The 17,632-nt window shown below is 30.8% G+C and overlaps 9 protein-coding genes across 9 annotated transcripts; 4 read left to right on the top strand and 5 right to left on the bottom strand. All coding sequences in view use genetic code 12, as the record gives it.

Annotated features, from left to right (window-relative positions):
- Positions 1-130: 130 nt before the first annotated feature.
- On the top strand, positions 131-2,329 carry RJT21DRAFT_116136 (uncharacterized protein; the record flags this gene model as incomplete). Its single annotated transcript, XM_064880401.1, has 1 exon — positions 131-2,329. One exon carries the CDS (start codon positions 131-133, stop codon positions 2,327-2,329), a length of 2,199 nt encoding a protein of 732 aa, XP_064736419.1.
- Positions 2,330-3,330: 1,001 nt separating this feature from the next.
- On the bottom strand, positions 3,331-5,107 carry TIM44 (protein translocase subunit). The gene has a single exon (XM_064882561.1). It carries the CDS (start codon positions 4,742-4,744, stop codon positions 3,488-3,490), a length of 1,257 nt encoding a protein of 418 aa, XP_064736418.1. The 5' UTR covers positions 4,745-5,107; the 3' UTR covers positions 3,331-3,487.
- On the bottom strand, positions 5,108-6,755 carry BNA4 (kynurenine 3-monooxygenase). Its single transcript, XM_064882560.1, has one exon. The coding sequence runs from the start codon at positions 6,677-6,679 to the stop codon at positions 5,261-5,263; it is 1,419 nt and encodes a 472-aa protein (XP_064736417.1). The 5' UTR covers positions 6,680-6,755; the 3' UTR covers positions 5,108-5,260.
- Positions 6,756-8,639, bottom strand: RJT21DRAFT_122956 (uncharacterized protein). The gene has a single exon (XM_064882559.1). The coding sequence runs from the start codon at positions 8,586-8,588 to the stop codon at positions 6,885-6,887; it is 1,704 nt and encodes a 567-aa protein (XP_064736416.1). The 5' UTR covers positions 8,589-8,639; the 3' UTR covers positions 6,756-6,884.
- Positions 8,640-8,751: 112 nt separating this feature from the next.
- FGR50 (Fgr50p) lies at positions 8,752-9,807 on the bottom strand (the record flags this gene model as incomplete). Its single annotated transcript, XM_064883837.1, has 1 exon — positions 8,752-9,807. One exon carries the CDS (start codon positions 9,805-9,807, stop codon positions 8,752-8,754), a length of 1,056 nt encoding a protein of 351 aa, XP_064736415.1.
- Positions 9,808-10,573: 766 nt separating this feature from the next.
- Positions 10,574-12,809, top strand: PGI1 (glucose-6-phosphate isomerase). Its single transcript, XM_064885011.1, has one exon. It carries the CDS (start codon positions 10,982-10,984, stop codon positions 12,641-12,643), a length of 1,662 nt encoding a protein of 553 aa, XP_064736414.1. The 5' UTR covers positions 10,574-10,981; the 3' UTR covers positions 12,644-12,809.
- Position 12,810: 1 nt separating this feature from the next.
- Positions 12,811-13,762, top strand: RJT21DRAFT_54389 (uncharacterized protein). The gene has a single exon (XM_064885007.1). It carries the CDS (start codon positions 13,061-13,063, stop codon positions 13,478-13,480), a length of 420 nt encoding a protein of 139 aa, XP_064736413.1. The 5' UTR covers positions 12,811-13,060; the 3' UTR covers positions 13,481-13,762.
- A 63-nt stretch (positions 13,763-13,825) lies between these two features.
- Positions 13,826-14,473, top strand: ARC15 (Arc15p). Its single transcript, XM_064882558.1, has one exon. It carries the CDS (start codon positions 13,903-13,905, stop codon positions 14,368-14,370), a length of 468 nt encoding a protein of 155 aa, XP_064736412.1. The 5' UTR covers positions 13,826-13,902; the 3' UTR covers positions 14,371-14,473.
- A 53-nt stretch (positions 14,474-14,526) lies between these two features.
- On the bottom strand, positions 14,527-17,235 carry RJT21DRAFT_116128 (uncharacterized protein; the record flags this gene model as incomplete). Its single annotated transcript, XM_064880400.1, has 1 exon — positions 14,527-17,235. The coding sequence occupies one exon, from the start codon at positions 17,233-17,235 to the stop codon at positions 14,527-14,529; it is 2,709 nt and encodes a 902-aa protein (XP_064736411.1).
- Positions 17,236-17,632: the final 397 nt, after the last annotated feature.

Genomic DNA, 17,632 nt, shown 5'->3' with positions numbered 1-17,632 from the left:
CTCGTGCTATACACACCTGTATATAAGCATGATAACTGGTAGCGTCCTACTTTCTACTTTCTTGTTGACAGAATTTTGCAGTCTCTTATAGTATCCAAATTTCTAATCTAACCAATCAACCATTACAAATATGACCAATACATTAAAGTCTATTATTAATTTTGATGCGGTCAATCGTAGTTTGTTCCCCAAACTACAACAACCACAAATAGATATATTTATGGTACATAGACAGGGTGTGGATGACTATCGTAAAGCTCAGCGTGAATTAGAAAGATATACTTTAAATCCTGATGAAATAAAACAATTATTGGGGAAAATAGGTTTAGCCGAACAAATTGATTATAAAGATAAAGAGGCATTAGCTTTGTTGTTAAGATTACATAATTTTCATTTATTAGATCCTATTAATGTTAATCCACAAATACTAAAAATATTTGAAGTATTCAAACATTATCTTTCGGTCAAATTTCAGGATATAAAAGTATCTAAATATTGTCACTTAACAACTGCAATCAGCATTAATGCCCCTCCTGTGCAATTTGGATCTTACGTTGTTGGCCAGTCTAAGTCTGAATCAGTGAATAGTCTGGTACCAAATCCAACTCAAGCCTCAAGCAAGTCTTTCAAACCTTCTACTTCTATAAGAAATCATCGTTTAAATCCCGTAATTGACTTATTTCGTCCAAAACCAGAATCTTCATCAAGAGTTAACTTCGAATTATTGACTGCAAAAATAAATTCTGACGATATTTCAGAATTTTTTGACGCATTAGGTGGTATTAAGTTTGAGACAGAAACACATTTAGAGTCTGCTACTCAACAATCTTTTCATAACAACATTCTTACCCACTGTGTTAATGCATTGAAACTTAACTTTGAAAAAGTCAATGACGAGAGTCAAGTTGCTAATGATACTATTAGGGAAGATAAACCTATCAGAATTACCACAGACATAATGGTTAAGTTAAATAATATCAAAATACCAATTGAAATCAAAAGAGATTTATCACCTTTTAAATACTTAATTAACAATCCAAATGTTTCCCATGGAAGAGAAGTAGTACATATTTTTTCACAATGTTTACGTGAATCAATTGCAGTAGATTCAAATTTAGTAGTCCTATCCGATTACTTCAACACCTACTTAATTGATCTTAAGAATGCAAAACTCTTTGGAGATATAACTACCGACAACAGTGATCTAATTAGAAATATGACATGTCAGATAATTGACATATCTGATACATCGGAATTTTCAACTACAACTCAATTATATGGTTGCCTTATACATTATTATAACCAACAAGTTAACGATTCTAATAATTTAAAGCAACATATCGAGGATCAAAATCTTAAAGTATTATTTCCTCTAATTAATAAAGAAGTTATTAATTATAATATCTCTGTTGCTAAATATTGTTCAGATAATCATATTACATCAAAGATCACATACGAAGATACTCCAACTGCTCCAAATAGCAGTGAAGGGATAATTACCGAAATAGCCAATACTACCCAACTAGAAATTACTCATTCAAGAACCAGTATTCTTCAGAAATCAGAATTGAAATCTACTTCCTTAGAAGATTTAAGAGCAGAATATGAATTTCTAGAGGTGATATCAGGAAAGGCCCTTCAACGTAATTATTCAGTTGTTATTCGTGTATATGATCCTGAAGCAAAGACCGAAAAGATAATCAAGATTTATGACTGTTTTTGGAATTGCAAATACCAACAGAAGCAAGACATTAAATATTGCTATCTAGAGGCCCTCAAAAGCTTCAGTAAGGAGTTGTCTAGCTATAGACTGTTGAAGGGTATTCCTGGCATACCAACATTACATGAAGCTGGATTTTTAAATACCTGTGGTCAAAACCAAGATACTGAATTTGATATTGATAAAGGAGTGTTGTCAGGGTTTTACTTAATTATAGATTTAATACCTGGAAAGCCATTAAGATCATATCCTAAAGCTGAAAGAAAAAAATTTAAAGAATGCTGCCAGGCTACAATTGATGCTGTCCATGCTCAAGGTATTGTCCATAACGATATACACCTGGGCAACATAATAATTTGTGAAAATGAAGATGGATCTTTCTCTGCTTTTTTAATTGATTTTGGTTATAGTGAACAAGCTTATGAAAGAAAACGTTGGAATGGTGAACCAAATGGTTTCTCTAATGTGCCTAAGAGAGATAAAAATCTTGACTCAAGAATTCAATATGATAATGAAGACTTAAATGCAAGTCTTCAAGAAGACCAAATTGCTGAAAGTAATAAGATGATAACATTTCATAGTTTGGATGCTCTTCCAAGAAATAATTGATAAAGGATGAATATATATATTTGAGCCTAGATACCTATAACAAAACTGTAATCTGATTCTGATTCCTCATGGCTATGATTAATTATTGCTATGAATATTACCTCCTTCTAATTCAAAATTGCTGGATAACATTATGTCGCTATGGTTATATAATTATTTTAGAAAATATAGTATGTATATGATTCGAGCTATGTTTTACATAATAAATAATTCGTATTCGATGACACCCCAGACTCTATTCAAATTAAATCAAGATAAGTTGGACTCCCATGACTTGGCCGACTTGCTCTGCAATATACAACTATAAACCTGACAGAACAATACACAAATATAAAAGCTAGGGAACAAGAATCTAACAGGATCAACCCATCACCAAAATGACTTCTGTATACCCATAGTAGAAAATTTATGAATTTCCATACTGTACTTTACAAAGTAATCCACATGTCTCATTCAAAGACACTTAATGACTGTAAGAAGTGATCAGTCTCATGAATGAAATTATAATTGCTAATCTTTCCCATAAGTTCATGTTCTTTCAAATCAGTTGATTGTTTGAATTCAACGGGACTCAAAGAATTTTCGACACAATTCTTAATATAATAATTTGAATATAATTCCCATAGCACATGTTGAAGATTATCAATAATAATGTCAGTAATTAGTATAAATTTCAAATTGGTTAATGATTCCAAATAATGAATTCGATATTTACCTAATGTAAAGGATTTTAATGCACTTGAAATAGGTGAAGTTTCAGGTTCCTCATCAATTAGTTTTAGAGGTATTCATTATTCGGGAAACGACCCAAGATTACATTGTGGTAGATTTGGCTGCAAGTTTAATTACACATAACAATACTTGTACGAGATTGGCTGTTCAATCATGATGACTGAAAAGATTTTCTTCTACTTTGATGTAAATATAAATATGGGCAATTTGCCTCTATAATTATATAGTTACTACTTTATAAATTAGTGGAAGAAGTTTGTAATTATTTATATATATTGTAACCAAAGTCGTGTACTACTGCTCTTGTTTTTTCTAAAAAGTTTTGGATGTAAAAAAAAATAAAAGAATTTACTAAAGATTAAAATTAATTTTTAATTATGTACAGATTGATAGATTTTACGTAATAATATATAAATGACTATACTACTAATGGAAAGGTCTAGAACCACCACGAGCGAATTCAATAATCTTCCATCCATCAGTAGTCTTGTTTTCGAATTCTTCTGGGATTCTAGTAAATACCATAGCATAAGTACTTAATTGAATATGATCTTCAGTACCAGCAGCAATTTCTCCAGTTTTAGCTTTTCTATATAAATGAACTTCTTGAGCTCTACAACTGACAACTATAACTGGTGTATCATTTGGTTGTAATTGTTTACAGGTGACAATTTCAACTCCTCTAATATCTAAAATTCTACCATCTGAAAATAATCCTTGTTGAATGAATTGTTTATTGTTTGCTTGCCAAACATTGAATGGAGCTTCACTAAACCATTCCTTTAAGACAGGTTCTTCATTTTTAATATAAGCATCTAATACTTCTGGAACAATATAATTGGTAAGAGTTCTTTGGAAACTAGTAATACGGAATGATGGATCCATTAATCTAAATTGTTTAACAACTTTAGCTTGTTCGGTTTCAGCAAAAAATCCAGCTATTTTTTCAAAGATAGTTCTGACAAGAGCAATTAATCCATTTTCAGATTCTTCCCATTTTTCTTGCAAATATAAAAGAGCACGGCCTATTGGAGATTTAAGTTTGTATTGTTCCCATTTTTGTCCCATTGATGGTCCAGTTGCTTTATGTTCAGTTGTTACTAAAGATGTTCCAGCATTTTCATTTTCTCTTACTGGAGCTTGAACACCTTCTCTTAATTTATCTTCAATTTCCTTTTGTCTTAATGCTTGTCTTTGTTCTTTTGTTAAAAATCCACCATAAGCAGTAGATGCACCATCATCAATTACATTAGATACATCTTTATATACTTGAGTTTTTCTAACTGGTTCAAAAGCTTTATCAGCAGCGTCGGCGGTATAAGTTACAGTTTTTCTAACTCCTTGACCAACAGGAGATTCCCAAGCTTTAACAGCAGCATCTCCTACAACTTCAGCTGATTTTTGAATAACTTTACCAGCAGCAGAAGTACCTTGTTGAGCCTTTTCATAAGCTTCTTTGGCCTTTCTGAAAGCTTCTGAATCAGCTACTCTACCAGATTCATCTTGTAAAGCTTTTATATTTTCTTTTAATTCATTTGATTTTTTAACTTCAGCTTTGAATGTATCAAAGAATACTTTTAATGGAGATTGTGGAGGGGGAGCATTGAAGTTAATTTGTGATATATGGAATGAACGTATAAGGCTCTTATTCAATGAAGATTTCACTATTTGATTTCTCAACATTATGACTATTATTAATTTATTAATTTATGGTTTTAATGCAACTTGGATTGATATGTACACAGTTAAGTTTAATAATGATTTAATAAACTCACTTTCTGAGGAAGGATTTCTATTGTGAAAAATAAATATAAACAATTAAAGCCTGTATACCCCGAGGCCCACGGATGATACTATGTACAATAAAGAGTGAATGAAAGTATATGAACAATAACTAGCAATCGCCTTTGGATCTGTAATGGTTCAGGCATTAAAAAAAATTTGAGTGATGAAAAATTTATATTTTGGGGCATTTTCGCACGACCTACTATCAAACACCGGTTACGCTACCGAAGTATAAAAGGTATATGTTAAGTTACATTGATAAACTAGTAGGTATTAAATTATATTATTATTATAGTAACAAGGTGTGTGTGTGTATATATATATAAGTGTATTGAAGCCTTTATATAGTGGAATTGTCATGAATATAAACATTTGGTAACGTTAAGTCATTAATTGTTGGCAATATATGTAGCTCTAATTTTGCCTATTAAATTTATGCCAGAATTTTGCGGCATATATAGTAGCATATACAAGTACAGCTCCAACTGTACCATATTGAATTCTAGATAAAATTTTAGATTGTCTTTTTTCTATTTCAATGGCCTTAGAATAAGGAATATCATCACGGAACGATATCATGGTATATAATGGAAGCCATTGAATTAATCTACCATGAATATATCTTCCTAAAGTATAATCTAATTTCTTTCTTAATAAAAACCAACTATTAGTAACTTTAGATGACATCTCCTTATAATTGTCCAAAGCAAGTTTACAAATAGCATCCACATCTTTCTTTCTAGCATCGGAATATTGTTGGAATGCTTCATTAACATTCAAATTCGTTTGATCCAATAACTCCATTAATACTCTAACATCTTCAAATCCACAATTCATACCTTGACCATAGAATGGAACCATAGAATGAGCAGCATCACCAATTAAAAGAGCCTTACCATTAGGATCATGATAAGGATAAACATTTACTCTCATTAAAGCTCCACGAGGATTATGATCATATGCTTGAGCCAATTGTTCACTTCCAATTAATTTATAAGCATCAGGGAAATTACTTTCAAAGAATGTAAGCCATTCATCAGAAGATTTAATTGATTCAATAACTGACCAAGGACTGAAAAATGTCGATGTGAATGATCCATCTTCATTGGCCAATGCAATAAGCATATAATTATGTCTTGGCCATATATGAAGATGATTAGCATCAATAGAAAATTTACTGGAAGCTTCGGGATCATTATTTGGAGGAATATAAAGTTCCAAGTATTGCATATCTATATACTCTTGAGAAAAGTTCATTCTCATAAAATATTGCATTTGATATCTAACTTGAGAATAAGCACCATCAGCTCCAACCAAATAATCATATTTTGCAGTATGAAATTCACTATGAGAATGTACAAATGATAAAGTAACTAATTCATCAGGTTTTTCTAATCCCAAGATTTTAACTAATTTATAATTGAAATGAATTTTAACTCCAGCTAGTTTAATTTCTTTAATAAGACATTCATTTAAAAATGATCTATCAATAGAATTAATACTTTCTCCAAAGAGTCCATATAATTGAGATTCTTGTTTTTTACCAGTAATATCATGAATCATTCTACCTTTCATTGGTATGATATGTTCTAATATTCTTGAAGCCATTTCTTCATCCACATACTTTAATGCAGCAATACCTCTGCTACTAACGGCTAAATTAATTGACCGAAGATTCTTTTGTCTTCTATCTTCAGTTAATGTTGGATCGGGTCTCATATCGTATAAAGTGACTTCAAATCCTTTCTTTTGGAATGCAAGTGCCGCAAGACATCCTACTAACCCTGCTCCAACCACAGCTACAGTTTGAGGCTTCAGATCTTCAACAGTCATAATGTCTAATTAATAACTTATTTATTTATTTACAATATTTGGTATACTACTACTACTTATTAATGAATTTATATTATACGTAATCAAAGAACTATCTATATAAAAGAAGTTTTTCCAGACTGTCCTGTGCACAAGGGAATTTTTTCGCGATTTTATCATTCGATTTATATTTGGGTGTGTCTTACGATGTGAGGTAGTGAGTCGTCTAATCGTTCTTTGCAACCTCAATTTCCGAGGGTGGTTCGGTATCTTTTGATGCAAGAGCTTCTTCTGACAATGGAATAGTTTCGGTTTGAGTTGATGTTGGAGCTATAGGTCCTAATTTTGCAAGTTTTTGAGTTTTAGTCTCTATAGATTTTTTTAATTCATCAATCTGTAACTCTAATTCATTATTTCTTTCTTCAAAATCTTTATTGGCTTGAATTGTATTATTTAAATTATCTTCCATAGTTAATTCTCGTAATTTTTGTTGTAAGGTTAATTGTTCACTAACTAATTGTTCATTCTGTGATTTAGCAGCTTCAAGTTGAACATTGAATTGTTCACTTTGTTCTAAGATTTCCTTATGAGTCGTTTGTAAATTTTCCAATTGTCGATTTAAATCATTAATTTTAATTAAAAGTTCATCATTAACTTCTTGTAAATTACTAAGTTCATTTCTATTATTATTTAATGAATTGGCATGCATCAAATGAAATTCATTTTCATATTTAATTATTTGAGGTTCATGTTTGAATACTTCATTTAGATCAAAATTTAATGATGAAAAGAATTCAGATGAATATATGAAATTATTCAATTCATCACCATCCAATTTTAATATTTGATCTTGATTCTCTATGAAAGCCCATACAATAATTCTGAGAATTACATCAAATCCTTCAAATACTATGACATCCAAAATCTTCAATAATTGTTCTTCATCAGTTATCTTTTCCTCGAAATAATTGAATAATAGCTTCTTATATAAGTCATTGAGAAATATTCCTTGCACACTTATGTGTAAAAATACTTTATGAACAATATCCTCTAATGATCTACTTATTTTATAATAGAATTCATCCTTAGCTAGAAGGCTGAGTAACTTATTAAATTTCAATAAGATATAAAACACTTCATCTTTTTCAAAATTTGGTACTTTCGACAAGATTTTAGCTACTGAAATTATAAATTTGCTGGGAGGAGCATAATCGGCAGAATGGTTTTCAGTTATTGATGGAGTCACATGAGTAGTTACTAATTCATTAATATAATAATTATAAACGCTGAGTACATCTACAAGATCTGATTCAATACCCAGTTCTTGTAAGTAGTTTTCCAATTCCTTGTTTGAATTAGAATATTTAGCTTTCTTAACTAAATTATCAAAACTTTCCTTATGATGGAGCCTATACCTCACTTGTATAGTCTTAATATATACTAGAGCTCTTAAATTAGTTGGTATTCCATTAGACAAATATTTCTCAATTTCTTCAATTTTAAGGTTTCTAATATATTGATTACTGTAATCATTAATTATACCTATCCAATATTGATTTCTATCACTTTCTTCATCATTAAGACTCGATTTTATTTCTTCTAATCTGGTCTTTAAATTGTCTCCATTTAATGCGGTGTTATTATTAGTACTATTAATACTATTATTATTGGAATTAATTGAATTGGAATTGACAAATAAATCGGACACTTCATTAAGCAGAGATGAAGAGTATAATTCTGCTTGTCTAATAATTGAAATAGTTCCAATACTATCAGTATAACCATAATGAACCCTTACATTCCCACTATCCGCAGTGTTCCGTTGGGGTAATGGTGGAGGTTTTAATGAACTACTACTACCACTATCACTAATTGCAGTGGAAACATTCTCTTTTGAGGACACGGAAACGGCTGTGTCTAAACTGGCCATTGTCAACAAGTTGTCTAGAAATCTAAATTGCCTTCTAAAATAGTATAAGCTAGTAATATATATATATATAATTATAAGTTGGGTTTATCGGGGTGAAAAAATAAGTAGTGTAATTTTTGGCGCGCAATATTATTATTAGTTATACAAATTATACAGTTAAAGACTAATCTTCAAGGCTGGCCCAGTCTATAGATTTAGATTCTTGACTCTGGAAAAAGGCGATAATGTCATCTTGGTCCTTTTTGGCTTTTTCCAGTAGTAATTTCTTGTCATGTTCTTCCTTTTCTCGCTTTTGTCTTAACCATTCTATTCTATTTGGCTTACTCTGTCCTGATTTAGTCGTATTATGCGATGGAGGGGATACTTTAGTTGATTTAGTTGATTTTGTAATTGTCGATTTCTTACTCTTTAACGATGATGCTGACTTCTTTGAAGCTTTTGGTGGTTCATCCTCTTCGTCAGTAGTCACAAAGCCATCATCCGATTCTTCTGTGTTATCCAAAGGTTTTGGAGCTGAAATATTTAATCTTGCTGCAAATGCTTTGGCAGCAGCAGACATGGGAACCTTTTCCTCTTCCTCCTCAGAACCATCGTCTTCTTCAGAAGCATCTTCCCACTCATCTTCATGTTCTTCTTCCTTTCTTTTGTTATTGTGCTTATTATCAATCTTTGGTAATGATTTTCCTGAAGACTTTTTTGATGAAGTTGCACCTGATACTGGGCCCAATCTGGCAGCAAATGCCTTAGCTGCATCAGACATTGGAATTGTTTCTTCATCATCTTCTTCTTTGTGCTCATCTTCTGATATCTTTCGGTGTTGATCTCTATTGTTTCTTTGATGTCTGGTATGCTTATTATAATTGTGCCTATCATCGACATTTTCTTGTCGTTCATAATTACTTTCTTTTCGATGTGATTGATCGTCTCTACTATCATTATACTGATGTCCTTTATATCCTCGAGGGCCCTTAGGGTAAGCTTTTTTAGGTGATTCAAAAGTTTGTGATTTTACCTTATCTTCTTCTGGATCTTCTGCAGTTGCCCATTTACTAACCAATCCTTCCAGCTTTTTCACAGTAATTGGCTTAGACCATTTACTTTCTAGAGGTTTTGGTACATTTGAAGGGCTCTCTTTATGATGTGGTACAGCCTTATCTTGTTCCTTAGCCGCATTGACCAAAGTTTCATCTGTGGCCCATTTAGAAGCCAACCCAGTCATTGAACAATTTTTTATAAATTAGATATAAATTAAAAGTAGCAAATATTACTTAAGCAATTCACTTGACACTATACAGATTTGAAGTTTGATATTTTCAATATGGCAGCCAAGTCGCTAATTATGTCTGTTGATATGGTCTCCATGTTAAGTATTCCATCAAAAATTATTTTGTTATTCTAGCTCGGTAATTTTTGTGTCACGAATCACCGACTGCGAAATTCAACTAGGACTCCACACATTCGCTTTATTTGTCTGACATAGTCATACATAGATCCATTTATAAGTGCTTTGATTAACTTGTATTGTATAGGAAGGTACTCACCTAGATAATTATATTATATTTTTATCTGAGGTAAGCATGGTTTGTGATATATATTATGTGATAGTAGTCACAAGTACTTATCCCATACACTCTAAAGCTAACTTAACTTATGGTAACTGCAGAGTATATGCATGACATAGCTAGAAGGTATTTGAAACATTAAAGCTTGACTAATCAAGGATGTTTCGGCAATGGTTGCAATTCAATTCTGTTGCAGTAAATCTATAGTAGTTTGGAATTGGGGGTGGGGGATGGTGTTCTGTGCAGGACATCATGCTTTTAGAGTGGAATTACTAAGAAGTTAGTATTAGTATGTATGAGCTTAGAGAGAAATAATCAAATTACTAAGAAGCTGATCTAGAATTATATCCCGGAGCATATCGTCCAGTTTAAGTTGTATTTCACAATTAATTAAAAAATTAAAATTAACAATTGTATAGTAAGCCATCTCGTAGTGTAATTATAATCGTAAGATTTTGTATAGCAAACTGAACCGTGCTATGATTAGCACAATCATTCATTCATTACACATCACCAGGTTCATAGCATACAAAAATGTCGTAGTTTTGAAAAATTTAAATTTCTCCTTAACCTTCTGGATATTTATGACATGTCGCAAAATTTTAAGTGAGATTTATTGTTTGCGGTGTGGATGAGACTCGACCGCCCACTTCCCCCGAACTAGCGACATGCACCCACCTCCACTACCACCACCACCACCACCAGTACGTAATTATATAAATATGTAAACCTTTAATTTTAATTTTAATTATTTTTTCACATTTCCTAGATTTCTCTCTATATCAATTGATACGTAATTCTAATCAATTGTTAATAATTAATCACAACAACATGTCCTCCTATTCTGACTTTAAATTAGCCACTGAATTACCAGCTTGGAAAAAATTACAAGCTACATTCACTAGCCAAGGTAAAAATTTCAAAGTTAAGGAAGCTTTCGATAAGGATCCAAAAAGATTTGAAAAACTTTCAAAAACTTTTAAAAATTACGATGGTTCAGAAATCTTATTCGATTTCTCCAAGAACTTGGTTAATGATGAAATTTTGAGTCAATTAATTGAATTAGCTAAAGAAGCTAAAGTTGAACATTTAAGAGATGCCATGTTTAATGGTGATCATATTAATTCTACTGAAGATAGAGCTGTTTATCATGTTGCCTTAAGAAACAGAGCCTTAAAGGAATATAAAGTTGATGGTGTTGATACTTCAAAGGAAGTTGATGATGTTTTGCAACATATGAAAGAATTCTCCGAAGAAATTAGATCTGGTAAATGGACTGGTTATACTGGTAAAGCAATTACTGATGTTGTTAACATTGGTATTGGTGGTTCTGATTTGGGTCCAGTTATGGTTACTGAAGCTTTAAAAGCTTACTCTCAACCAGGTTTAGATGTTCATTTTGTTTCTAATATTGATGGTACTCATTTAGCTGAAACTCTTAAAGGTTTAAATCAAGAAACTACTTTATTCTTAATTGCTTCTAAAACTTTTACTACTGCTGAAACTACTACTAATGCTAACTCTGCTAAAAAATGGTTCTTAGAAGGTGCTAAGGATCACTCTCATATTGCTAAACATTTTGCAGCTTTATCTACTAATGCTACTGAAGTTGCTAAATTCGGTATTGATACTAAGAATATGTTTGGTTTTGAAAACTGGGTCGGTGGTAGATATTCTGTTTGGTCCGCCATTGGTTTATCTGTTGCCATCTATATTGGTTTTGAAAATTTTGAAGCTTTCTTGAAGGGTGCAGAAGCCTTTGATGCTCATTTTACTTCTACTCCATTAGAAGACAATATTCCAGCCTTAGGTGGTTTATTAAGTGTTTGGTATAATAACTTCTTTGGTGCTCAAACTCATTTAGTTGCACCATTCGATCAATACTTACATAGATTCCCAGCTTACTTACAACAATTATCTATGGAATCTAATGGTAAATCAGTTACTAGAGGTAATGTATTTACCAATTATGAAACTGGTGTTATCTTATTTGGTGAACCAGCTACTAATGCTCAACATTCTTTCTTCCAATTAGTTCATCAAGGTACTAAATTAATTCCAGCTGATTTTATTTTAGCTGCTCAATCTCATAACCCAATTGAACAAAATTTACATCAAAGAATGTTAGCCTCTAACTTTTTTGCTCAAGCTGAAGCTTTAATGGTTGGTAAAGATGAAGAACAAGTTAAATCTGAAGGTGCCACTGGTAGTTTAGTACCACATAAAGTTTTCTCTGGTAATAGACCAACCACTTCAATCTTGGCTCAAAAGATAACTCCAGCTACTTTAGGTGCTCTTATTGCCTACTATGAACATTTAACTTTTATTGAAGGTGCTGTCTGGAATATCAATTCATTTGATCAATGGGGTGTTGAATTAGGTAAAGTTTTAGCCAAGGTTATTGGTAAAGAATTAGATAATAAGGAAGAAATCAAGGCTCATGATGCTTCTACTAATGGTTTAATCAATCAATTTAAAGCTTGGTCTAACTAACTAGTTAGAGACATACGTGAAAAATTATAATCACTAATTGTCCTCTATGTACTTCATAATTCTCTTATATATTTACGGTCCATTTTGTAATCCGTTCATAGTGTGTTGTTAATAAAAGCAGTATATTTTAGCTTTGCTTAATTAAGTGTAGTTTAGCTTTACTGGTGTAGTATTAGAAGAAGACAAGATGCAGGATTTTTCCGAAGAGGTACTAATTTTTTTTCAAGCAATATATGGTTTATTTTAGCTAACAAAATCAAGACAGTTCGGTTCTTCATCGACCTTATATAGGTAAAATTATAGAGCCGGAGTCCCATACGATTGGAGTAAGTTTTATTAAATTTTAATCCCAGTTTATAAATTTTTTTTGCATTATTGATAGACATCGAGACATTATTATATATAAAGAACAATACAATGGCAGATCACGAAGACGACTTCCCATCTCATCTAGAGCAAACACAAGAACAAGAAGACTTAGATAATCCTTTAAGAGTCATACTAGTGATAAATGTTCCAGAAGCAGAAATAAATAATAATGAAAGCTCTGGACCAGATACTTCAAGTAATGGAGAAATGGAAGAAAGGTTATTAGACAGTATACAAAGCTTTGAAGATATGAATACATTCTTTGATGATTTTGATGATATAATAGCGTATCCAAATGAAGGTCATATTAAATATGAAGTTGGTAGTGATGGGTTAGTAATTATTGTTGTAGATAATGTTACATTAAGAGATAAAGTCTTGGAATTTATGGATAAGTATACTACCCAAGGTAAAACTGATGATAAAGAAGCTGAATCTGAGAAGCCACTGAAGAAAGTAAAGGTGTAATGAATGTAATAGTGAGTTATAAACTTTGTTATTATGATTAATTTATGTATATTAGACAATCAATACATTACGAGAACGATCTCGAGATAATAATTATATAGAGAGAAACAGGAATCTCTATGTAGATGAGCTTTATGTTACTTTATTTAATTGTGAAATAAGTTATATCTCATATATATGCCTAGTTAAGCTCTAGATATTCTCTAGATATGCTCTAGATATGCTCTAGATATGCTATACTTGATATCTACTTGATATCTACATACTATAAATTTGTGAGCACAAAACCACCACCCTCATTTTCCTCCCACCGAACTAGCGTAAAATCCAAATATACCACCAGCCTTCATTAGTTCAATCAATTGTACAAGCAATCAATCACCTGACTGATTTGAAGATATAATAGTAACATATAATTAACTATGGAAGATTGGAGAAGAATTGATATTGATGCTTACGAGCCAGAAAATCATTTATCTAAAGAAGAATTATTACCTAATTTACCTGAGACAAGTAAAGAAGATATTGAAGCAATATCAAAACAAGCTCGAGTTTATTTATCTCAGGGGAAATTTATAGAAGCTTTAAAATTAGGATTAAGTTATCCACCATATATTGCTAGTGAACAAATTAAAAATTTACATACAGAAACTATATTTGAAATATTATGTCTGATAAAGAATAATCATAATTTAAATGATTTATCATCATTTGTTAAACAATTAGATAGTGATGAACAAGATACTTTGGTTAAATATTTATATAAAACAATGAGTACAAGTTATGGACAAAAGCAAGGTGGATTATTATTAAGTTGGTATGAAAAGACGGTTGAAATTACTGGTTTAGGTCCCATTGTTAGATTCTTAAGTGATAGGAGAACTGTATAATTAATTATCTACTTGTTATGATATGAACTAAAATAAACAAAAATATACAAAAATGAATTAAAATTAAAATTAAAATTATATTTATATTTATATTAATTAAACGAATGGGTATAAAATTAAAATTACAATTAACAATAGTATTTAACTAACTAATATCTAATGTTGATTAAGTAAAGTTCCAAAATTATTAGTATTAACTTTTGGAGATTTAGAAGGAGATTTCTTATTACCAGATTTCTTCTTCTTTAAATGTTTACCAACCATTGATTTGTAGTTATTAATATTGTTATTTGTCGTTAAAATATTGTCATGATTATGACGATGATTATTCTTTGATTTTGTAGGGGATGAAGCTAAAGCTGGTGATGATGATACACTACGAGATTCAGATTCATTTACCATACTTGGAGTATTCTCTTTATCTTGGAATATATCATTAGTTGGATCAAATGATAATCCAGTAGATGATGGTTTTAATGATGGGAAATGCATCATTAAATTATCAGAATTAATTAATGGAACATCCATTAAGGAAACTTCTTTCTGAGTTTGATTATCAGCTGAAGTTTCTTGATATTGATTCAATTGAGCTTGTAATTTAGATATTTCAATATCTTTATCATTAATGGAATCCTGTAATTGTCTAACTTGAAGATTCAATTGATTTTCAGTAGTTTCAAATGAACTCTTAAGTTCAAAATATTGACTCTCTAAACGTTTATATTGAGTTTGTTCAGACATAGTTTGTTGAGATAATTCAGCAATTCGGCTATCTTTCAATGAAATATCATGCTCAAATTGTGATTTTAAAGTTGTTAATTTATCTTCTAACTTTGTCTTAGCTTGTTGTAATGAAACAACTTCAGAATCTAATTGAGAAATACGGTTAGCTTTTTCAATTAATTCTGACTTCATCAGAGTTAATTTCAGTTTGGTTTCTGCCAATTCATTACTCACAAGTTGGTTCTTGTTAGTCAAGTTAGTAACACTATTATTCAATTGATCTAATTCTTGAGTTGTAGAACTTGAATTATTTTCAAGATTACTAAGTTTATTCTTTGCATCTTGTAATTGTTGCTCAGTTTGAGACTTTATATTATTCAATTGAGTTACTTTCTGTTTCAACTCAATGGTTTGATTAGATCTTTTATCCAAATCTGTTTGTAACTCATTCACTTGTTGAGTCCTTGAATTCAATTCAGATTCTAATCCACTAACTTGACTGTTTATTTTGTTTAATTCACTTTGTAACTTACCAACATGATCATTCTTATTTATCAATTCACTCTTTAATTCATTAATTTGCTTTGTCTTAGTTTCAGATTCAGATTCTAAGGTTGAAACTTTAGATTTATAAGCAGCAATTTCTGACTCTAACTTAGTCAATGTTGAAGTTAATTCATGATGTAATTGAGTAATACTATCCTCCTTTTCTTTAAGATCCCTCTCAGCATTTTCAATTTTAAGTTTATTTTCGGTAATTTCTTTTTCTAATTCAGTGATCTTGCCTTGACGTTGAGCCAATTCAATTTGATTGTTGTTCAATTCACCGTTGACAAAATCAAGATTACGCTGAAGATTTTTCATGATATCAGTATTTCCATCATTTCTTTCAATTAAGCTGTCAATTTCAACTTTTAATCTATTCTTATCTGCTTCATGTTGTACATTAAGAGCAACAAGAGTTTCAGCCTTAAATTTTAATAATTCTATAGGTGAGATTTCTTCAGTATTAGTTTCACTATTGATAGGTAAAGAATCAACTATAGAACTAATTTGATCGCGTAAAGCATCAAGAGCTTTCTTTGATGCTGAATTATCAAATAATTTCGAAACGGGTTTTGTAATAACAAAATTATGACGAATTTTCTTCTTAGTTGGACTAAGAGAACTTAAAGTTGGTTGAGCATAATGAGGTAAGTTTCTCTTTCTATTGGTATTTGAGCTTGAAGTAGTAGTTTGAGATTGTCTTTCATTCGAATTTAAAGTTGCAAATCTATGAATTAACAGCACTATATTATTTAAAGTTGATCTTATCAATTTTTCATCACCATAAGGGTCTAAATTTAAAATTATTTTGAGGGCATGAGGAGATTTCTTAAAGATTAAATTTGTAATAAGATTAGAAGATCTTCCAACCATGGTTGTAGCAGATGATTTACCACCAAGGACAAGTTGCATAATTGAACTTATATTTGCATTTGCGAAAGTATTAGTATTAATTTGAGAATTTGGAGTTACATTTCCATCATTGGTGGAGAATTGTTCATTACCCATAAGATCAATATAAGTAGTTCTAAGATTATTATAATATAAAGTAATTATTAAAACAGATCTACTTGATTTTTGATTAAATACTGTTCTCTTAGTTAATCTCTTACCAAAAACAGTAGAAAGTTGAGATTTATATTCCAATTTCTCTTTAATTAATTGATTTTCAAAATTAAAATGATTGAGTCTTGCTGCATTATCATTATTTGAATTTAAAAGATCAAGTATATATCTATTATCAGTAATTTCAAAGGCTGTCATAAAACATATGGTTTTAGATTCAGTTAAAAGATGAAGTTTATGTTGGAGAAGTTGATATAAGGTTGTTGTTTTACCACTATTGGTTGGACCCATAAATAAATAACAAGTTGATGTATCATTTTCATTATTATTATTATTATCATTATTAATGGTAGCTCTGAATTCAGATGGTGAAGTAAATACTTGATTAAATTCAAAGGTTTTATCATTCACTTCAAGTGTGGTGTTCGAAACAATATTGAATTTAGGAACTTCATCATTATTTAAACTATCTTCATCTGATTCATTTAAAGGTCTTCCCTTTACATGAACATATAATGGAATATTACTCATTGATAATTGGTATTTGGTAATGGTAGAACTTACAAGCAAAAGTGATAGGTATACAATTGAGATTAATAACAAAACTAATATTTAACTAACGTGAAACAAACAGAGATGGTGTTTACTTGAGAGACATTGGTAGCCTTACATTTAGTTTGGCAGACATATCTGTTATTGTTGTTGACATGTTGGCCCGATTAGGAAATGGACCATAGGGCTGCGAATTTGTCGTCAACATTTGTCGTTAAAAGTCGCGACAGAATTCACGTGTGCGCGGTCAGGTGATCCGTAACATGACAACATGCAATATATGGCACATAAATAACCTGACGTAAAACTATTACTGTATGGTTTCATTAATTTAGAATTGGCAGATTACTTTCTCAAAATAATATATTATCCAATT

This window comes from Scheffersomyces amazonensis (assembly GCF_036850825.1).
Source record: "Scheffersomyces amazonensis strain UFMG-HMD-26.3 chromosome Unknown RJT21scaffold_7, whole genome shotgun sequence".
NCBI lineage: Eukaryota > Fungi > Ascomycota > Pichiomycetes > Serinales > Debaryomycetaceae > Scheffersomyces > Scheffersomyces amazonensis.
This window is presented reverse-complemented; position numbering and strand designations above follow the sequence as displayed.